The 23,301-nt window shown below is 42.3% G+C and overlaps 1 protein-coding gene across 2 annotated transcripts in view; it reads left to right on the forward strand.

Annotated features, from left to right (window-relative positions):
- The window catches only part of GRB14 (growth factor receptor bound protein 14), a 122,180-nt gene that overhangs the window by 80,536 nt on the left and 18,343 nt on the right, over positions 1–23,301 (forward strand). For both annotated transcript variants that reach the window (XM_077447571.1, XM_077447570.1), the window contains 6 exons: positions 5,260–5,370; positions 5,552–5,647; positions 11,365–11,442; positions 12,599–12,715; positions 19,639–19,708; positions 22,134–22,221. In XM_077447571.1, coding sequence (XP_077303697.1) covers positions 5,260–5,370; positions 5,552–5,647; positions 11,365–11,442; positions 12,599–12,715; positions 19,639–19,708; positions 22,134–22,221 — 560 coding nt within the window. The remainder of the gene's footprint in view (positions 1–5,259; positions 5,371–5,551; positions 5,648–11,364; positions 11,443–12,598; positions 12,716–19,638; positions 19,709–22,133; positions 22,222–23,301) is intronic.

A 23,301-nucleotide genomic window follows, 5' to 3' on the forward strand; every position in this document is an offset into this window, starting at 1 on the left:
GCTGTCAATCAAATCTAATGACGTGGGGCCGAGTCCCGCTTTCTGTGAATACACGCAGAAGCTCGGGAGCACTCCCACATGGGTTCCACCAAGGAGAGCGCTTCTCCATCGTGGACACCTATTGCAGGGAGGAGCTACTAGCCGCCCGAAGAGAACGATCGGGGCCTCTCTGTGCAAAATGAACTGCACAGTGGAGGTATGACATGTTGTTTTTTTTTTTTTTAAACGAGGGTTTACAAATCCTTTCATTTTCACGAAGTGTGCTGTTTCAGTGTTTTTAGATCTTTTTGTCAAATGTTACTTTGGTATACTTAAGTATAATTACAAGCATTTCATAAGTGTCAAAGGCTTTTATTGACAATTACAACACTGCAAAGAGTCAATATTTGCAGTGTTGACCCTTCTTTTTCAAGACCTCTGCAACTTGCCATGACATGTTGTCAATCAACTTCTGGGCCACATCCTGACTGATGGCAGTGCATTCTTGCATAATCAATGCTTGGAGTCTTTGTCAGAATTTGTGGGGTTTTTTTGTTCTTTTGTTTTGTTTTGTTTAAGCCGTCACTTTAACTTGACCACAAGTTCTCAATGGGATCAAGGTCTGGAGAGTTTCCTGGACATGGATCCAAAATTTCCATGTTTTGTTCCCCAAGCCACTTAGTTATCACGTATGCATTATGACAAGGTGCTCCATCATGCTGGATCACCAAACTGTTCTTGGATGGTTGGGGGAAGTTGCTCTCGGAGGATATTTTTGTACCATTCTTTATTCATGGGTTTGTTCTTAGGAAAAATTGTGAGTGAGCTCACTCCCTTGGTTTAGAAGTAACCTCACACATGAATGGTCTCAGGATGCTTTACTGTTGTCATGACAGAGGATTGATGGTAGCCCTCACCTTTTCTTCTCCAGACAAGGTTTTTTCCGGATGCCTCAATCGCAAGGGGGATTCATCAGAGAAAATTACTTTATCCCAGTCTTCAGAAGTCCAAACCCTGTACGTTTTGCAGAATATCAGTCTGTCCCTGATGTTTTTCCAGGAGAGAGGTGGCTTCTTTGCTGCCCTTCTTCACACCAGCCCTCCAAAAGTCTTTGCCTCACTATGCATGCAGATGCACTCACACCTGCCTGCTGCCGTTCCTGAGCAAGCTCTGCACTGGTGGTGTCCTGATCCTGCAGCTGAATCAACTGTAGGAGATGGTCCTGGCGCTAGCTGAACTTTCTTGGGTGCCCTGGAGCCTTCTTTACAACAAATGTACCTCTCTCCTTGAAGTTTTTGATGATACGAAAAATTGTTAATTTAGGTGCAATCTTAGTAGCAGCAATATCCTTGCCTGTGAATCCCTTTTTGTGCAAACATGATGGCAGCACATGTTTCCTTGCAGGTAACCATGGTTAACAGAGAAATAACAATGATTTCAAGCACCACCCTCCTTTAAAAGCTTCCAGTCTGTTATTGTAACTCAATCAGCATTACAGGGTGATTTCCAGCTTTGTCCTCGTCAACACTGACACTTGTGTTAACGAGAGAATCACTGACATGATGTCAGCTGGTCCTTTTGTAGCAGGGCTGAAAAGTAGTGGAAATGTTTTTTTTGGGGGATTAAGTTAATTTTAATGGCAAAGATGGAATTGCAATTAATTGCAATTTATCTGATCACTCCTTATAATAGTACAGGCAAATTGCCATCATAAAAACAGAGGCAGCAAGCCTTGTGAAAATTAATATTTGTGCCATTCTCAAAACTTTTGGCCAGGGCTGTAGCAGCTGGAGGGAAGCACCTTATACTGTAGCTGGGGACATGCTATCAGACACTGCTGGGCATGCCTCTGGAAGCAAAAAATGTAGCACATGTTCTATTGGAAAGGTAAATACTTCTGTTACAGGAGGCTGCTGATTGTATCAATAGAGTTGCTTTAAAAGTGATGGATGGACAAGTGATTCTTTTCTGCACCGTGCTTAAGTCAGTGACACTTGTAATTGCGGTATACTCCAAACATTTGTTCTGCTCCATCATATTGGCTGTTTTAAAAATGTGGAAAATGTCAAAAATAAAAACCTAAAAAATGTAAACATTGGATTTAAAATGCTTTATCATGCATTGTTCTAAAGTGCAAGGTCTGTTTATTATATACATCCCCCTCCTCATCTAAAATTGTTGCATTATACCTGTAAAAAAGAATATACTTATAGATAAAGTGAAAAATATACTTACCTTACACTTGGCTTCCGCTTTGGAAACAGTGATGGCATAATCCTCCAGGTGAGATCCTGGGAATGCTGGGTATCCAAAATCTCAGGACCCTGCACCTCAATCTCAGGTGTAAGGTAAGTATATTTTCTAACTATTCTCTATAGGTCTTTTTATTTTACATGTAGAAGATTTCTTGGTGTGGGGAGGGAGTAGGCGGCATGTAATTATCAGACTCTGCATTATAGTGGAAGGTCCATTTTACAGTGTATCTCTATACAACACTTTTGCTTGCTTTGGATTGAGTAGGGAATGTTTAAAACCCTTGTCATTTTTCTTCTTTTCCTTCACTTGCTGATATAGAAAGTTAGAAGAAACCTCTCCAAAGTGAGGAAAAAGTCCTTTATTAAAGTTATTACCAGAATAAGTGCCTGCATTGGAAGATCTAAGATCACCTAGTAGAATATTTACAATGGGCAGGAGAGGACTGGGCTGGGGGTCCACTACATTGCCAGTATATTGGGTTGGTGACTCTGAGTGCCAGATATTTCACCCTTCATCCTTTATTCAGAATGGAACCCACAGTGATACATGCTGAAAATTGTAGAGAAAAATCTCAGCCACCTCACACCACACAAGTCAGAGGCATAACTGGAACCTTCAGGGCCCTCGTTGCAAGAATTCATGAAAGGCCCCCCTGACCCACCTCTTCCCTCAGACCCCAGGGCCCTTCCCATTGATTCAGGGGCCCTTTACTCCTATTGCAGAGCCCTTAATTGCAGTCCCGCGGGCCTCCTTCCTGTCATCTTGAGTAGGGTTGCCACCTTTTCGTCAAGCCAAACCCAAACACTTTAGCAGCGCACAGCAATTTTTTTGAAATCCCCTTTGCGTGCCCTCTTTTCATCTGAATCCATTGGGTTCCCAAAGCCCCCCTTACATCAGAATTCCCAGCATTCATCTTCCCAGAGTTCCCAGAGTGGCCCTTACATCAGGGTCCTTAGAGTGGCTCTTACATCAGAGTCCCCAGAGTGGCCCTTACATCACAGTCTGCAGAGTGGCCCTTACATCAAAGTCCACAGAGCGTCACTTACATTAGAGTCTAAAGAGAGCCCATCACAGCAGAGACCTTAGACCCCCCTTACATCAGAGTCCAAATCCCCCCCTTAATTGGGAGTCCACAGAGACACCCTTACATCATAGTCTGCAGAGCGCCCCTTACATAAAAGTCCGCAGTGTGCCCATTAGGTCAGAGTTGGCAGAGCACCCCTTACATCAGAGTCTGCAGAGTGCCCCTTACATCAGAGTCCGCAGAGTGCTCCTTACAACAGAGTCCACAGAGAGCCCCTTATATCAGAGTCCGCAGAGCGCCTCTTACATCAGAGTCCACAGAGCCTCCCTTACATCAGAGTCCGCAGAGCCTCCCTTACATCAGTGTCCCCAGAGCCCCCCTTACATCAGAGTCCACAGAATTTCCACTTATACTGTAGGAGGGATCCATTTGGACTTTGGAATGTAAAAGGGAACCCTGGTTTAAGGAGAGGTCTGATGTAAGGGGGATGCTATGGATTCTGGTGTAAAGGGGAATTCTCATGGAAAGGAGTCTCTGCTCACCATAGCTCCCCTTACTTCAGAGTTCAAAGAGCACCCCTTACATCTGAGTCCCTCTTACATTAGTACTCACTAGGAGGCAGAAGAGAAAGGGAGGGATGGGGGACACTTCACTCACAGTAGAGGGGTATAGAGGCAGGCTGCAACGTTCCTCTTCTGGCTGCTGGACTTCAAACTTTCTGCTTCTCTAAGGCGCATGACTGCTGGGAAGTGAGGTCAGGGCAGACACAGGAGGAAAGGGTGGGAGGAGGAGAAGCTGATCAACTCTTTCTCTCCACTCCTGTCCGTCCTGGCAGGGGGGTGAAACTGTCAGAGCGGGCTCTGGGCTATAAGAGAGACACTTGCAGCTCAGAGCCCTGCAGCCACTGGAGAACTACAGTCGAGGCTCTTGCCCCCCCCCACAGTGGAAGAACTCCAGGGCCCTGTTGTAAGTGTGACCTTTGCAACCCAGATAGTCCTGCCACTGATATAAGCTCAGTGTGTTATAGGTAATAGTGGCCTACGCCCCCTGACATGTTTTGTCCCACCTCCATAATTAAGCCCTGTGGGTGGGGTGAAACATGTCGGGGGTGTGGCCTGGTTGGAGTTAGGCTGAGGCTGCTATCTCCTATTATACCCTGGGCTTGTGTGGTGTACGGTTACTGAGATTTTTACTTGTTCTGTGGATTACATGGAGTCAGGATGGACTCCTAGCCTGACCTGCACCCCCAGTGGAACACCCCCCAGTGGAACACACGAAATAGGGGACATAGATGCTGGAGCGGAGATCCTAAAGTTAGTTTAGGTTCACGTGATGAGCATTATAGAGTTATCAACTCCTCCTTAAAATCTGGGATCACAGCGCCTAGCAAAGGGAAATTGGTTTTGAGATATCCTGTGACTGAATGCCAAGAGCCACAAAGAAAGCTGATGCTGGACATTTTTAAAAAGTATGTGACAATAGACCATATTCTTTAGTAACACCCATATTTCACTATGCCTACTAATCAAGATACACCATGGGGTTGATTTACCAAAAGCAAATAGACTGTGCAATTTGCAAGTGCAGTTGCACGCATTTATATATACGTTGGTAAAATTTCACTTAATAAAGAATACCCAATCAGATACAAAGAAAATAAAAAAACTATTTTGCATATGATTGGATGATAAAAATCAGCAGAGCTTACCGCATTTACTAAGCTTGGGGGAAACTGCACTTGCAAGTGCACAGTCACAGGTTCACTTTGCATGGTACAATTTCCTTAGTTCACAAAAATCAGTTCCTACGATGAAAGGACTAGCTGATTGTTCTTGTCCTCCGGGCAAAAGGCTACAAGTTCTCCAAACCTTTCACACTCTATCCCAAACTCAAACTCTCTGAGATACACTTTAAAATGGATTGACATTCTTCAGAGCCTCTAATTTACATATTTTCCCCACCATACTTCCAAAATTAGCGTGTCTTTTTTTTTTTCCTAGGACCCCAGACACCTACAATTCTTCTGTGATTTTCCTGAGAGTAACGTATATATGTTACTGTCTGCAAAGAAAAGCTATGGGGCTCCTACAGACTTTGGATTCTGCCTCAAGGTACGGCCATTGTTTTATCACTGTGACACTTAGCAATTTACAGCAGAAATTAATTGTAGAGCATGTGTGGTAAACTGTAATCATGTCTTCGCTGTTTAAGTAGGAGTATTTTAGTGAATTTTATTTCAACAGGTATTTCCTCCAAGGCATGCATTAATCAAAATGTGCTGTGGCCTTCTAGCCTAACAAGACAGGAGGAACCAAAGAAATGAAACTACTGTGTGCGGAGACTGAAGAGAGTAAGATCTGCTGGCTGACAGCAATTAGGTTATACAAGGTATACACACTCTTTTTATTTCTCTTATACATACTCTGTCTATCTTTTTATTTGGTAAGAATTATCCATTCAATTTTGTTTGAACACTGAAAGGGCTTTTTCACATGGCTTATTCTGGACAAAGCAGGACCATCTATCTCTACCCACGTCTTAGTCAATAGGAAGAGGAAGGCTGTTATATTTGAACTACAGACATTACAGTGGCTTAGTGGTTAGCACTTTTGCCTTTTAGAACTGGGGTTCCTGATGTGAATCCTGGTTAGGACACTATCTGCATTAACTTCTTCCCGCCCGCGCTATAGACAAAACACAGCTACAGTGTGGGCCTTAATTGCTAGGAAGGTGTCCCTTACCACGTGATCAGCTGTCAGCCAATGACAGCTGATCTTGTGATGTAAACAGAAGATTGGTAATCTGTATTTTTCTTTCCCCCACGCTATCAGCGATAGGGGAAAAAAATGCAGATCGCCGACTTCTGGCAGAGGGACATTGGTCCCTTACACAGAAAGCCACGGCTGCCTCATCTGTGCCCACCAGTGCCATCTACCAGTGCCCACAGTGCCATCTACCTTTGCCCACCAGTGACACCCATAAATGCCCACCAGTGCTGCCAATCAATCCCCATCAGTGCCACCGATCAGTGCTGCCTATCGGTGTCACCTACCAGTGCCGATCAGTGCCACCCATCAGTGCCCTTCAGTGCCACCCATCGGTACCACCCATCAGTGCCGCCACTTCAGGAGTAGCAGTACAGGTGACCTGCATGCATCCTACTCATGTTCTTACAAGAACTTTACTGATATGAGGAGAGAGCAGAGAGATGATATAATCAGTCTGTTACTGCACTTTCACTGTCCAGTCACAGACTTGGGGCGGGAGGTGATCTAACTGTGTTGTGTAACTGCAGTATAGAAAAGTCAGGTCACTAAAGCCCCATACACACTATCAGTTTTTCTGCTGAGTTTTTCCTTCAGGTTTACCAAAACCATGTAGTAGAAGGGCCTGCCTGATTGCATACATATTGAAACTCCTAAAGTTTGACCTCATATTATATGGTTTTGGTAAATCTGAAGGAAAAACTCAGCAGAAAAACTGATGCGTATGGGGCATAAGTTGGCTTTGCTATCTGCTATGGCTGATTAAATGGGCAGACATTTAAATCATTTGTTAGGTAAGCTGTCACATGTATGTGTATCTGTTTGCCTGGAGTTCAGCTTTAATTGGAAAAGTTTTACTTCTGACTTAGAAAACATGCTCAGCCCCGGTGCTATAGAGCAAGGGTTTCTAAACGTGTAAAATAAAGGACCAGTTCACTGTCTTCAGACTTTAGGGGGCCAGATTGTGGTGGTAGAAAATACCCTGTGCCCAGCATCAATAAGATTAAATATGGCTGCTGGGTAGGTGGTCAGCAAGAGGAGGAGTAGTGCACCATCATTTGTCTTAGTGGGAGGGATAGTACACCATCATTGGTATCAGTGGAACAAATAGTGCCCCAAGGGCCAGATAAAGGCTAGCAAAGGGCCACATCTGGCCCGTGGGCTGCAGTTTGGAGACCACTGCTATAGAGCATGGAAGATGTCTGACAGCCTGTTTTTGGGAGACATTTGCCAATCTACGTTCTTTTTGAATTTGTCAGTAAGAAAAATCAAACTGAGGTACATAGGCATGCCTAGGTATCTCCTCTTTCTGTTGATCAACTTACAATTCTGGCACGTCTGCTACAAGTCTAATTTCTTTATCGTACATCACGGGACACAGAGCCACAGTAATTACTGTATGGGTTATACAGTATAGGCACCTTTAGGTGATGGACACTGGCACACCCTAGACAGGAAGTTTATCTCCCTATATAACCCCTCCCCTTATTGGGAGTACCTCCATTTTTTTTCACCATTGTCTTAGGTGTTGGTCACGAGTAAAGATATGCTGTGCTGAGCTCTACGGGAAAAATATTGCTGGAGCAAGCCATGCAACTGGATCCATTCAAAGTGTCTTTTTCAGGCCGATTTGAATGGTACCAGGGCCTTGTGCCTGTAACACTTCTCTTTTTAGAGAGCTGGACCCCTGGATCCAGTGTTTGTTTTTTTCAGCCATATTTCCTGGCGGGGTGCTTTACAGGCCCAGGAGTGTGGATCCCCTGATAAAAAGGGGCCCTGGTTCCTGAAGGTTTTTTAATGGAGCCCACAGGGAGTGATGAAGATTGGGTGTGTCTGGTTTACCACAGAACCCTGCAGCTGGATAAGGTAAGGGAGATTCCTAAGGAATTTTTCTAATTCTTGTAGGTTGTCTTCTTTAAGTAAATGTTGTCATGCCTAAAGTTGCCACAGGCCGATTTGAATGGTACCCGGGCCTTGTGTCAGAAGAAACAAGGTTTTGTCTGCAACGCTTCTCTTTTTAGAGAGCTGGACCCTGGGATCCAGTGTTTGGTTTTTTCAGCCATATTTCCTGGGGGGGTGCTTTACAGACCCAGGAGTGTGGATCCCCCAATAAAAAGGGGCCCCGGATCCTGAAGGTTTTTTAACGGAGCCCACAGGGAGTGGTGAAAATTGGGTCTGTCTGGTTTACCACAGAACCCTGCAGCTGGATAAGGTAAGGGAGGTTCCTGAGGAATTTTTCTAATTCTTGTGAGTTGTCTCCTTTAAGTAAATGTTGTCATGCCTAAAGTTGCCACAGGGGGCTGTCAAGAGCAGATACCTGATTCCAAGCTTGTCAGTCTAACTCTGTGTCATAAGCTGCACGCTTCCTCCAGCCCAAGCTACAGGTAGGATGTGGGAAGGGTTTTTTTTTTTCTCTTTGGAATGTCCCCCTACCTGGACAGCTTCTTTCCAGCAGGCAGAGAGGGCATGGGTCAGTCTGCAATATGCCGCGCCTCTCCTGCTGCCACCTTCATTACGCGACTCTCCATCCAGTAGCTCTCCTCCTCTCCTTCACCCCAGCCTCCCCATCATATGCGATCAGAGCCCCCACTCGTGCGGGAAACAGTCTCTTTTGAAAAAGATGAGGGGGGCGCAGTGAGAGGTCAGAGGAAGGGGGCGATGCTTTATCACGACATCGGCGTGATTCAGCGTCCACAACATAGGCTGTGTAAAGCTATAAGGTGCACTTTGTGCAGGTGCATACAGCTAAAGGAGGGACACAGAGCAGACGGGTGGCATGTGAGTGTGGTGATGCAGGCATTCCTGGGCCACGTTTACTTAGCATCAGACTGAGCCTTCATAGCAGTGGCAGTTGCTGGACTATTTTGCTCAGCAGTGGGTGCATTTTCTGGTAGTTCCTCTGCATTTGTGCTTGGCACTATGGCCAGGAGGGGAGGTACAAATACCCTAAAAAACAGGGGCTCAAAGGGATCTCCCTCAGGCTCTGAGGAGCCTCCCTTTGCAACACCATCCCCCCTGAAAGGCCTAGGGAGGCTGGTCAGAGTGAGCCATCGTGGTTGTCAGGGGCTGCAAGTGCTTCTGGCATTTCAGCCCCTGTCTGTATTACGCAGGAGGTTTTTTTCCTCAGCCATGATTGGATTGGAGGAAAGATTAACAGATTTAATCGCATTTCACAAAGTGGAAGAAAATGCATTAGGTCCCCTTCTACCACTCAGGACCCTCAAACAGAGGAACACTGGGAGGGGGAAGATGATTCTCCCTCACGGGGCCGGGATGAGATGGATGACTTGTCTTCTGAGGAATCAAGTGGGGAAGGACCTTCTTCAGCTTCTCAGGCTGAGAAATTGCTGGTGCAGTCCCTTACTGAAATGGTCCCCTCCACATTTAAGTTACCCGTAACTGAGTCGGTTGTAAAGCCCACTTCTTGTTTGGGTTTACTGAAGCCTCCTCAAGCTTTGCGTGCTTTTCTTCTCCATTCATTGCTGGAAAAGCTTATATATTCTGAGGGGAATCACCCAAATAAGCATTTTTTCCCTCCCAAAAAGTTTTCAACACTTTATCAATCCTTGAGAGACCATTTGAAACAGCTGCTCAAGGTTTTCCCTAAACAGCAGGACCAGGATTTAGCCAAGCTGCCAGGGGCTTTGTGTTTTGCAATTGATGCAGTCAGAGATCCTATTCTTCAAACCTCTCGCCTTATGCTTGGGTTGGTGCATATGCGTAGAATCTTATGGTTGAAAAATTGGTCAGCCGAAGCGCTATGCAAAAAGCTCCTGGCTGGGTTTCCTTTCCACGGTGAAAGGCTGTTTGGGGATGATTTAATCAATTATATCCAAAAGATATCAAGTGGGAAAAGTACCCTTTTGCCAGTTAAGAAAAGGAGTAAACATCCCTCATTTAAACTGGCTCTTACTCCAGTGCCAGGGGCTTCAGCCTCCAGGCAGTTGCAATGGCCTCCACTGTCAGGTTTAAGAGGTAAACCACAGAGTCAACCCCAGGGACAAAAGAAGTCCTGGTGGAGGAAGCGTACAAGACAGAACGCTAAAGCCTCTTTATGAAGGGGGAGCGCCCCCGCTCGTTCCAGTGGGGGGAAGACTGCTACAGTTCTCAAGGGTCTGGCAGGAGGATTTTCAAGACTGATGGGTGGTCTCCACAATAGCTCTAGGTTACAAACTAGAGTTCAGAGAATTCTCATCTCCTCGTTTCCTCAGGTCAAATGTTCCCAAAGATTCAGAGAAAAAGAAGTCTCTCCTTCAAGCGTTAGACCGGTTTTTGTCACAGAAAGTGATCATGGTGGTCCCCATGGAAGAGCAGGTTTATTCAAACCTTTTTTCCAGAACCCTGTTCTGCAAAAGAAAAGTCGCTACATTCCCTGGATGTAGTGAGAGCAGTCAAAATCTATTTGGAGGCGACTGCTCAGATTCGGAAAATTGATGTTTTGTTTGTGTTGCCTGAATGTTCTAGAAAAGGACAGGCAGCGTCATAATCTACTATTGCTAAGTGGATTTGACAAGTAATTATTCTAGTTTATGGTTTGAAGAGGAAAGTTCCACCTTTTCAAATCAAAGCAAACTCCACCAGGGCTGTTAGTGCTTTGTGGGCACTGCATCACCAGGCCTGCATGGCTCAAATCTGCAAGGCCGCAACTTGGTCTTCAGTCCATACATTCACCAGATTCTATCAGGTGGATGTGAGAAGACATGAGGATATTGCCTTTGGGAGTGTACTGCAGGCAGCAGTATAGGTACTCGAGTCTGATTGCACTCTACTTTTGTTTGTGTCTCCCTCCCATCAGATAGCATTACTCTGGGACATCCCATACTGTAATTACTGTGGCTCTGTGTCCCATGATGTACGATAAAGAAAATAGGATTTTTATAATAGCTTACCTGTAAAATCCTTTTTTTTGGAGTACATCACAGGACACACAGGTCCCTCCCCTCTACTAATACACGTTCATTGCTTTGCTACAAAACTGAAGTACTCCCAGTAAGAGGAGGGGTTATATATAGGGAGCTAAACTTCCTAAAGGTGGTGCCTAAACCCATACAGTAATCACTGTGGCTCTGTGTCCCATGATGTACTCCAAGAAAAGGATTTTGCAGGTAAACTGTTATAAAAATCCTATTTCAGCATTTCACGCATTATGCGGTAAAATAGCCCAATTTACATCTGATGCAGTAGATGGAGTGATAAACAATCTCCTGTGTTTTTTGAATATGTGGAACAGAACTAAAATATTTTTTATAGATTTGGAGTTCTTTTCCTAAAAACATTGTTGCTCGCTATATAATAAGGAGCAAAACATATTTCTAATGCTACGTCTGTATTTATTTTCAGAATGGAAAACAGATTTATCAAAATTATTTAAGACCACAGCAAAAAATTGATGCAAGCAGTCAGAATCTAGCGGCTACGGTACATATTATTGTTTAAATATAATAATAGATGTAAGACTGTTTTTGTTTTTGATTTTTTACCAATCAGTCTTGGATAGAAACCAACAAGCTGAATTACCATTTGGCTTTTTATATCTGTCTCTGAGATTCTGGTGGTGATATCCTGATCCTCTTCCTCTTCATGGCCACTAATGAATCATATAGTTTATGATCATTGTAAACCCTTGCTGGCTGGAGACTTAATTGACAAAAAAAGCCTTGGGGTGGCACTGTAGCTTGAAGGTGGAAGTGCCTATGTTTAATATTGTAATTGTCAGATATTATTACAGTCTAGAAAAAGGTAAATGCATAAATACATGTAGAAATATATATATATATATATATATATATATATATATATACAGTATGCAGTCATGCTAATACAAAAAACATGAGTTTTATTAAAAAAATAAACATTATATCTTTAAAAAGTGTAAATATATTTAGGTATGCAAATTACTGTCAATGGCAATTGCAATGGTTACTGCTGCTAAATTTAGCATGGGTATGTTACGATCATAAACTAGTTAAACCACATAAGGTTCTTCTTCTGGGTCTTCTTGCTGTGTTAATCTGCCTGTGAATCCTGCCAAGCAAGCAAGCAAGCAAGCCACTGCATTTATATAAAGTCTAGGTCTTAGAAGTAGTAACAGACAAATCTGCCCAGGTACAATTTGCCAAGGGTACGGCAAATCTTGTTCAAAATTTGTTGAGCAAACTTAGAGGCAGAAGCCATTGAAGTCAATAGGAGAAAAACCCAATGCTAAGTTCTGTCCATTTTGGAGGTAATGGGCAAACTACTGTCAAAAATGCATGATAAACTGCAAACTGCAGTGTGGTACATATACAAACAGATTTTTACTGACAATTTGGGTTTGATAAACTGTTGTGCTATCTGACATCTCCTGAGAAAATCTGCACATAAATTAGCTGGAACCACAAATCATGACCGTGCAGGATTAGCCTCAAACCCATGGTAGTGACAAACCTTAACCTCATCCCTACTCATGAGATATGTTCCTTGGATAAAGTGACACTTGAAGCAGTACATGTACTTTGAATTGATCCCTTACTAAATAATATGCATATAATGATGAAGTTAATTAGGTTGTGTTTGCATATGTTCTAAATTTTAGAGAAGCATATCGGAAAACTCTCTTGTGGCGATGGATTTTTCTGGTCATAAAAGCAGAGTCATAGAAAATCCCACAGAAGCATTGTCCATTGCTCTTCAGGAGGGATTGTTATGGCGGGTATGTGTGATTTCTGCATTGCCATCTGTATTGTAGAACATGTTTTTTTTCATGCATGCATTGTTGTGTGAATTGTTATGGAATGTTGTTAACAAAATGGTCAGTATCCTTTTTCAAAAATACAAGGACTACCGAATGTAATGCAAATGTGGCCATAACTTTTTCATTAACTTACATAGGCAGTTAAAATTTCACATGCTAGTAGAGTTATGCAGACTATACACTGTTCAAATCTCGGCTGGTTCAGCAGGAGCTGGCCGAGATCCGAACTGTATATGGGCAGGCTGAATTACCAAGTTGATTGATCTATCAACTTGGGTACAACCAGCATGCTGGATTTCACCTGCTATAGCCGCTAGCAATAATCACTGTCTTCTCTCGATGGGGACAGCTTCCCCTACCAGCAGAAGACAATGGCCCGGCAGGAGGGATTCCTGCAACAACACCATCTGTGTTGATGGGGGATTTGAGCTCTTTATGAAGGAGGGGTACAGGATGTTCAACATCCACAGAATGCTACAGAATGTTTACAAAGATGACACAATGGACAAAAAGCAATGCCCTTCATTGGTGACTCTTGTCAGTGGTGTCATTTTTGTAAACATGCTGTAGGCTTCTGTGGAGGTCTGACAGCCTGCACCCCTCCTTCATCAAGAACTCAGTGTTTTCTGCATTAAATCCAATGTATAGAATTATTTATAAATATTATTAATGGCAAATATACATGTTATACACCAAGATGTTGGTTTGTTTTAAAACCTTAAAATGCACATGTGAATGTGCTTTGAGTAAAATGTTTTTTACTAAATAATGTGTGGCTTATTATTTCAATGTTCAACACCAGTATATTTGAGTTGTAGTTACAGTGACAATGTGCTCTTAAATGTGGCCAATTCTGGCAATTTTTTGGCCTCCAAAAAATTAAAGGAGTTGAAAAGCCATAATGTTTTTGAAATTCATGCATTAGCTCCGTTAAGAACAAAAATTTTGTATGTGTGTGGCAGACCCACAGCACACCATAATAGTTAGCCGAGGAAGAGATTGTCACTTCATGTAGCAAATAATAAGGTATGTTTGCATTATTGTAGCAAGTGGCCAAAATAAAGGCCATTTGAGAACATATTATACAGATAAGAAACACAGACAACAGCTGTTCAAATGAAATATGAGTTTATGATCAAATAAAAATATTATTCAGGATCAGCTCCAATTTGCTGCTAAGACACTGCCCCTCTACCCATAAAAAAACAAGGTATTTTTGATGTATATCTCTGCAATTTTGGGAGGGCAATCCATCACAGCCAGTTTCTAGAGCCGTCATCACACTCACAGCAAGCCGAGCTGCAGTCTCTTCAGCTGGGCCTGCCACTGGAGCGTCCACATCAGTTGGCACTGAGGCAAGGTAGATGCTAGCATTCCTCCGCAAAAAATTATGGAGTATACAGCAGCACAATGCCACATGGTTGATTTTGTATAGTGCCAGGTTAATTGGTGTTAAAAACAGCCTGGACTGGCTGGAGAGGATGCCAAAGGTGTTTTCAACCCTATTCTCTGCTCTGGGGTGAGGATCCGCATAGGAAACGGCTTCATAAGATGTTCCCTCAGAGCAAAGGCCTCATCTGCAACAAAAACTAAATTGAGGCCCTCAACATTCTCCTCAGCAGGTGGCAAGTTTAAGGTGCCATTCTGGAGCTGCTTGTAGAACTCTGTCTGCATAATGACTCCTCCATCACAGTTGCGGTCGTTCTTCTCAACATCAACAAAAAATAACTCATATGTGGCAGACACTATAGCTAGCAGGACTATGCTGTAAAAGCCCTTATAATTGAAATAATATGAGCCAGAGTTGGGTGGTGGGACAATCCGGACATGTTTTCCATCAATAGCACCACCAAAGTTGGGAAAATCCCACTGATGATGGAACTGGGCTGCCCACGTCCTGCCATTGCTATGGGTTGGAAGGAAACTGTGGATTCAAAAAAAGGAAAAATAAATTACTACTTCTACACATAAAATTGCAAGCAGATTTGACACAAACAGGCTTGGCTAACATAAGTATAAAACTTAAATGAGTATTTAAAGACAAAAGTGTAAGGTCAACTTATCTGATTCCTCACCCCCTCTGGTGGCCCATTCTAAAAATGTTATGGAGGGGGGAGGTAATAGGTAGATGTTTTGGACAGGTAACACTCTCCACTTCCATGAGAGCTGTTTGCATAAATAATGTGTGATACTTTGGCCAGCCCCTCCTTACTTACACTATTGGCAACCCAGTGGACAGGTAAGAAGCGTCATAATCAAAAAATATGGATACACACTGTGCAAATTGCAGCACATTTTGACACTCAGAAATAACCTATCAAGATAATAGGAGATGAAAACTTTCTATGTTACAATTTGAAGGTAATCAGGCAGGCCCTTGCACTACATGCTTTGGTGAATTCATCCAGAAATATGACCACAAAAGAGGGATAGTGTGTATGTGTTTTGCAAAGTCAGCAGATAGAGTATTTGTATCTGTTGACTTAGCATCGGGGGGGGGGGGGGGGGTTATAAATGAGTTTGGAACCCCCAAAAAAGGCCTCTTGTCTGAATTGGAGGACAGAAATAACATTTGGACACATTTTAGGGGGTGTTTAGGGTAAGCACAAAAATGTAGCTGACAAAAAACATTGTTAAGTTACCATGCTACGTGTGTATGGGACCAGGATAGCATGCTGGGGAGGTTAGTGAAGGAAAATATGCATGTAGGCCAAAAAAGGAGAAGGGAAAGCTTACAGCATGCATGAGGACAAAGGGGACATTCACAGCATATTACAATAATGTTAATTATGGAATCAAGAAATGAATACAATACATTAGCAAACATTAAATACATAGAATGTGATGTTAAAGGAAAAAACATCCGAATATAGTCCTTCTGCAGGACTTGAATAATGGCTAAGCAGGAGGTCTCTGGAATAATGAGTCCCAGAGCCCAGGGGGAGATCCCAGTGGTAAACTTGAGGTCCTAGAGACTTCACCCTGTTGCCAAGTACCGCAAGATAATGGAAAGCCGCATGCATGTGTCCTGCTTCTTAATATAGGGAGTCAACAATGCCAAGAGTTGGTGAAAACAGGGGTCCGTCACCCGGAGATAATTCTGAAAATCATCCGGTTTATTCTCCTGGAGCTCCCGCAGCAAAGGCATAATTGATCATGATTAAGCAACCAATTTTTGGTCCAAGAAATCCTTCTCCTCCTGTTCCTGGACTGGACTTGGGTCAAAGCAATAAGCAATAACCAATAATAGCGTGTTCTCTCCTCCGATTCCGCAACATAGCTGGTTGACGAACGGCCGTTCAGGAACGAACTGAAAAGCACAAACTGAAAAGCGTGAATCAACACTCACCAAACTTCTACTAACACAAAATTAGCAGAAGGAGTCCAAAGGGTGGCCCCTGACAATAGAACTTCCTCTTTATCGGCTCTTAGTGCATCTAATGCGTCACTACGTTTGTATTTATTGGCCAACAATTGTGTACCGTTTGTATGCAAGACAAGTTCCTGGCACACGCCCTTTGGACAAAAATCTGACGCTCTGTTGACCAATAATCTGATCGTGTGTACGAGGCTTAGAGCCTCGTACACATGATCCAATTGTTGACAAGGGATTGTGTGATGACAGCCTGTTGTGTTGAAATCTGACTGTTAGTACGCTCCTTCAGACAATTGTTGTCCAACTTTTGACCAACAAATGTTTGATGGCAGGCTAGTAAATTTCCAAATGTGGTTTGCCGCGATTGCTGCATGATTTATCATGCGACAATTGCTGCAGACCAGCTCTATGATTTTAGGTGTCATTCAAATGAATGGCATCTCAAGTGTGAGTCCCATGATTTGTCATTCACACATCGGCTCTTTTTGATCGTGGACAGAATCGCTGCAAATCTGCCCAACGATTCAAAACTTTAAGTGTGAATGCCGCCTTATTGCTATTTTTCACTTTGCGGATGGCATTGGTATTGTTGCATTTTAATTGCTCTTTTGTTGTAAAGCTCTTATATATTCAGTTTGAATGTCTTGTTTTTTAAGGCAAAACTCCGGGACATAGGCAGGGTGGCTAGGGAGCCTTCTGGTTGTGACAGCTTGTAAATGTATGTTCTTATTAGATTCTTATGTGTGTTCCGTTTTTTTTGCTAAATAAATAACTGCTTTAATTAGTGATTTTATTTTCACCAGCTCGGAGTTCAGGTTTAAAGATAAAACACAGCTTAAAAAAATTGTATCTTTGCTCATTATGATATTCAGTTTTCAATCATATTTTCAAAGATGGCATTTAGGCTACAACTGAACAAACATGAACAAACATACTCTAATGAGACGAGAATTTGAGAGCAAAATACAAAATATCCTGTGGCAAATCTGTACAGATTTAAAGGGTTTATGCTCATATTTGTTAAGAAAAAAAATATTTATAAGATTTTTCCTTCATATCAGGGCAACTGATGAGGGAATAGGAAACCCCACAATAATAAGGTAAAATAAAATTAAAAGTCAATAAAAATAGAAAAGCAAATAGCATGAAGTGCACAGGAGCAGCAATTCACCAGTTATAGTACTGGGACATTTTTATTGTTTTATTTTTAACACCTGCCTTTATACGCACATGAACTTTAATGGCATCCCAGTCTTAGTCCATAGGGTTCAATATTGAATTGGCCCACCCTTTGTAGCTATAACAGATTCACAAACTCTCGCATCCATGTCTTTATGGACTTTGCTTTGTGCACTCAACCCAATCATTTGGTAGAGGGAGGATTATGGTGTGGGGTTGTTTTTTTAGGGCTTGGGCTTGGCTCCTTAGTTCCAGTGAAGGGAAATCTTAAGCGTTTCCACATCAGTATCTGACCTCTCAAATGCACTTCAAACATTCCTATAGACACACTCCTAAACCTCGTGGACATCCTTCCCAGAAGTGTTGAAGCTGTTATAGCTGCAAAGGGTGGGCCAAACTCAATATTGAACCCTACGGACTAAGACTAGTACAGTGGTGTGAAAAAGTGTTTGCCCCCTTCCTCATTTCCTGTTCCTTTGCATGTTTGTCACACTTAAGTGTTTCGGAACATCAAACCAATTTAAACAATAGTCAAGGACAACACAAGTAAACACAAAATGCAATTTGTAAATGAAGGTGTTTATTATTAAAGGTGAAAAAAAATCCAAACCATCATGGCCATGTGTGAAAAAGTGATTGCCCCCCTTGTTAAAACATACTATAACTGTGGTTGTCCACACCTGAGTTCAATTTCTCAAGCTACACCCAGGCCTGATTATTGCCACACCTGTTCACAGGCATCACTTAAATAGGAGCTGCTTGACACAGTAAGGTCCACCAGAAAGTCCTTAAAAGCTACACATCATGCCGAGACCCAAAGAAATTCAGGAACAATTGAGAAAGAAAGTAATTGAGATCTATCAGTCTGGAAAGGGTTATAAAGCCATTTCCAAAGCTTTGGGAATCCAGCGAACCACAGTGAGAGCCATTATCCACAAATGGCGAAGACATGGAACAGTGGTGAACCTTCCCAGGAGTGGCCGGCCGCCCAAAATTACCCCAAGAGCGCAGCGACGACTCATCCAAGAGGTCACAAAAGACCCCACAACAACGTCCAAGGAACTGCAGGCCTCACTTGCCTCAGTTAAGGTCAGCGTTCATGCCTCCACCATCAGGAAAAGACTGGGCAAAAATGGCCTGCATGGCAGAGTTCCAAGGAGAAAACCACTGCTGAGCAAAAAGAACATCAAAGCTTGTCTCAATTTCTCCACAACACATCTTGATGATCCCCAAGACTTTTGGGACAACATTCTGTGGACCGATGAGACAAAAGTGGAACTCTTTGGAAGGTGTGTGTCCAAGTATATCTGGCGTAGAAGGAACACTGCATTTCATAAAAAGAACATTATACCAACAGTAAAATATGGTGGTGGTAGTGTGATGGTCTGGGGCTGTTTTGCTGCTTCAGGACCTGGAAGACTTGCCGTGATAAAAGGAACTATGAATTCTGCTGTCTACCAAGAGATCCTGAAGGAGAATGTCCGACCATCTGTTCGTGTACTCAAGCTGAAACGAACTTGGGTTCTGCAGCAGGACAATGATCCTAAACACACCAGCAAGTCCACCACCGAATGGCTGAAGAAAAACAAAATGAAGACTTTGGAGTGGCCTAGCCAAAGTCCTGACCTGAATCCTATTGAGATGTTGTGGTATGACCTTAAAAAGGCCGTTCATGCTCGAAAACCCTCTAATGTAACTGAATTAGGACAATTCTGCAAAGATGAGTGGGCCAAAATTCCTCCAGGACGCTGTAAAAGCCTCATTGCACGTTATCGCAAACGCTTGGTTGCAGTTGTTGCTGCTAAGGGTGGCCCAACCAGTTATTAGGTTTAGGGGGCAATCACTTTTTCACACAGGGCCATGATGGTTTGGATTTTTTTCACCTTTAATAATAAACACCTTCATTTACAAATTGCATTTTGTGTTTACTTGTGTTGTCCTTGACTATTGTTTAAATTGGTTTGATGTTCCGAAACACTTAAGTGTGACAAACATGCAAAGGAACAGGAAATGAGGAAGGGGGCAAACACTTTTTCACACCACTGTATGCCATCAAAGCTCATGTGCATGTAAAGGCAGACGTCCCAATACTTTTGGTAATATAGAGCAGTGCTTTTCATGTTTACATGGCCTGTTGGGGGTACTTGAGGACTGGGTTGAGAACCACCGATATAGATTTTATATATATATATATATATATATATATATATATATATATATATATATATATATATATATATATATATATATATATTCATTTTATATAATAAAATGTATTAGCACTTATCAATTAATTTTATTACAGTAACATTTTTTTTTCACACAGAGAAAAAGCAGTGGTAGGATCAATTTACATGGAATTAATACGAGTTCTCAGAATTCTTCAATGAACTTAGGTAAGCATATAAACTTAAAATTCAGCAATAAAACCATTTTTTTTAAGTTTTAGTTTGAGTGGGGAATGGTAGAACCTATATTAGTTTTTTTTTTTACTGTTGACTGTGTCACCCTTGGGGATACTCTCTCTTACTTTCTGTCACCATGACTTTCCAGTAGATATATGGACAGCAATAACATTTTGACATATGGACAGCAATAAAAGAGCTTGGTAGAGGCAGGACTGTAGTGACCTCACCAAATTACTCTCCAAACCTCCAGCAGTCGGAGGTTATGGGATGTAGGCACAGGTGTGCCCAGGCACACTCACATACCAAAATTCTAAAAAAAAAAAACATTTTAGGATACTGCTTAGACACAGTTATCACTTCAAGATGTTTCATATGATATTGCAAACCTTCACTTTTGGTTTCAGGTGCACGTTAAGGCTGGGTTCACACCGCTGCGGGGGGAGAACCGGATGTGATTCGCACAGCAAATCACATCCGATCCCCGTAGCGCTGCGAGTTCAGCCATACAGATAGTATGGCTGAACTCGCAGCAGTCCCGCAGCAAACTCGCACGGGACCCTTTTTTGGGTCCGCAACGGAATCGGATCGCATGGGGGTTCACACCATGCGATCCGATTCCTGTGCGAGTCGGCAGATCGCACTGCGATATGCCGACGGATCTGGGGGTGTCATTAACATAACATTGACACCCCCAGCCGTCCGCATAGGGCAGTGTGAACTGCCGGCGGGAGGTATGCGATGCGGGAAAACGCCGCGGATTCGCGGCGTTCCCGCATCGCAGCAATGTGAACCTAGCCTAATGCTTAAACCAGTGATGGCGAACCTTGGCACCCCAGATGTTTTGGAACTACATTTCCCATGATGCTCATGCACTCTGCAGTGTAGCGGAGCATCATGGTAAATGTAGTTCCAAAACATCTGGGGTGCCAAGGTTCGCCATCACTGGCTTAAACTGTTTGATTTACTTAATTTAGCATGTTCTGCAAAAAGTGGCCTTACTACTACTATTGGGGCGGCACAGTGGTGTAGTGGGTAGCAGTCTTGCCTAGCAGTAAAAAGGGTTGCTGGTTTAAATTCCAACCACACCACACCACAACACTACCTGCCTGGAGTTTGCATGTTCTCCCTGTGCCTGCGTGGGTGTACTCCAGTTTCCTCCTACACTCCAAAAGACATGCAGGTAGCTTAATTGGCTTCTGTCCAAAATTGGCCCTAGTATAAGATTGGGGACCTTGGATTGTGGACTCCTTGAGGGTAGCAACTGATGTGAGTGTGTAATGTACAGGGATAGGGACAATTGTAGACACTCAGGATGGACTGGTGTCTTTATGTAACTATAAGGCTGCTATTATACTGTCATCAATCTTTTAACAGCTTTTATGGGGGGAAAAAATGGATAAATATAAAGGTTATCACTCCTTAAAGTGACTATAGGCAAAACTTTTTTTTTTCACTTTGGGTAGACTAGTTTGGATAACACTAGTTTCAGGTTGATGATACTGAAAATATTCAAAAGCACAATTTTTTTGCCAGAAATAGAAGATTTACTCACTTACTTAAATTCCAACTTAATTCTACATTTGTTTAATCAGTCAAAAAATGTCAGAAATGTATTAATGATGTTTATTTTTAATATAAGGTGCTTATTTTTCCTGCTACAATCTGGCTTATTTCATAAACATTTTAAAGAGAAAAAAAAGCTGTACAGGCATACCCCACTTTTAAGTACACAATGGGGTTTATTTACTAAAGCTGGAAAGTGCAAAATCAGACTCACTTCTGCATCGAAACTAATGAGCTTCAAAGTTTAATTGAACAAGCTGGGGTTAGAAGCTCATTGGTTTCTATGCAGAAGTGAGCCTGATTTTGCACTTTCTAGCTTTAGTAAATAAACCTCATTGTCTACTTAAAAGTGGGGTATGCCTGTATAGGAAAGGACCAAACTGATGTCAATAAACCTGATTGGCATTACCTAAGAGATGCTTTCTGATAAGTTTATGTGGATTAAACAACATAGGCAGCTTAGTTGCCATGTGGGTCACATTAGAAAGGACAGGTAGATATTCTTCCTACAGCAACCTATTGGCTACCTTTTTGCCTCCAGGCCCCTCAGCTTCAATTAATTAAAATGTTCTGAATGGGCTCATATCTCAGCTCACTTGTTTTGAAGTGGGGTCTTCTAAACTAACCTTTTTTACATTAAAAAATATACTAGATATAAAAACAATTTCAATTCTACGCTATGTTATTTGGATTTCCTTTCTTTCCCTGCCTTTTGAAGACTTTATATAAGCCTGATTTTGTTTCCCTGTGTAGTAGAATGTTGGATGCTACTATAGTATTGGTCTTTAATTTTGTTTAATTTTGTACATATTTGATAACTACTGAATTACAAAATTGTTCAAATATTTAGCAGTCCACATGTCACAACCCTGGTTCCACCATAAAATATCAAGAGATGAAGCTCAAAAAATGATACGTCAACAAGGACTTGTGAATGGGTAAGTTCAGTCTCATAGCTGATATTAAGTAATGATCATAATTAATTCATTAATATATATATGCCTGTATAGGCATATATACAGGCTGAATAGCCTGTACCTTTTTGTTCAGTTTTGCAACAGTAATGCATAGAAACCTAAATATGGAAAAACACAGAATTATTGGGGCTGATTTACTTAAAGTATAACTAAAGGCAAAACTTTTTTTTTTTTAAAGTTTTGGATGGAGTAGCGATGGATTAGAACCCCTGTCAGTTTTTATTGCTGTCTGTGCCCCATGGAAGAGTCACCTTCCCTCACCATTTCAGCATGACAATGACCCAAAACACACTGATAAAGGCAACAAAGGAGTGGCTCAAGAAAAAGTACATTAAGGCCCTGGAGTGGCCTAGCCAGTCTCCAGACCTTAATCCCATAGAAAATATGTAGAGGGAGCTAAAGGTTCGAGTTAGCAAACATCAGCCTCGAAACCTTGATGACTTAGAGAGGATCTGCAAAGAGGAGTGGGACAAAATCCCTCCTGAGATGTGTGCAAACCTGGTGGCCAACTACAAGAAACGTCGAATGTCTGTGAATGCCAAGAGTTTCTCCACCAAGTGCTAAGTCATGCTTTGCGAAGGGGTTAAATACGTAATCACTCATTAAAATGCAAATCAATTTATAACTTTTTTGTTCAATTTATAACTTTTTTGAAATGCATTTTTCTGGATATTTTTGTTGTTATTCTGTCTCTAAGTGCTGGTTCACACTACAGTGACCTGAAAGTTGGCACAACTTTGCCAGGCAACTTCAAGGCAACTTCAAGGCAACTTTGAAGCAACTTCAAGGTAACTTCGAAGCAATTTCAAGGAATTCTTGGGTAATCTTCCTGTAATGTCGGATCCAAATCACATCAATTAAGATAAGGATCCAACTTGGAGGCAACGTCCATTGAAATCTATGTTTACAAGTCGGCTAGAAGTCACCTTGAAGTAGTACAGGAACCTTTTCTGAAGTCGGAGCAGCTTTCAGTAGTGTACATTAAGACAGTTCTCATTTCTTTTAATGGATTTTCTTATGTCCAGCGACTTGGGGTGACTT

The sequence above is a fragment of the Lithobates pipiens genome, unplaced genomic scaffold (assembly GCF_037356315.1).
Source record: "Lithobates pipiens isolate NorthernLeopardFrog02 unplaced genomic scaffold, aLitPip1_a1.2 Scaffold_22, whole genome shotgun sequence".
NCBI classification, from domain to species: Eukaryota; Metazoa; Chordata; class Amphibia; order Anura; family Ranidae; genus Lithobates; species Lithobates pipiens.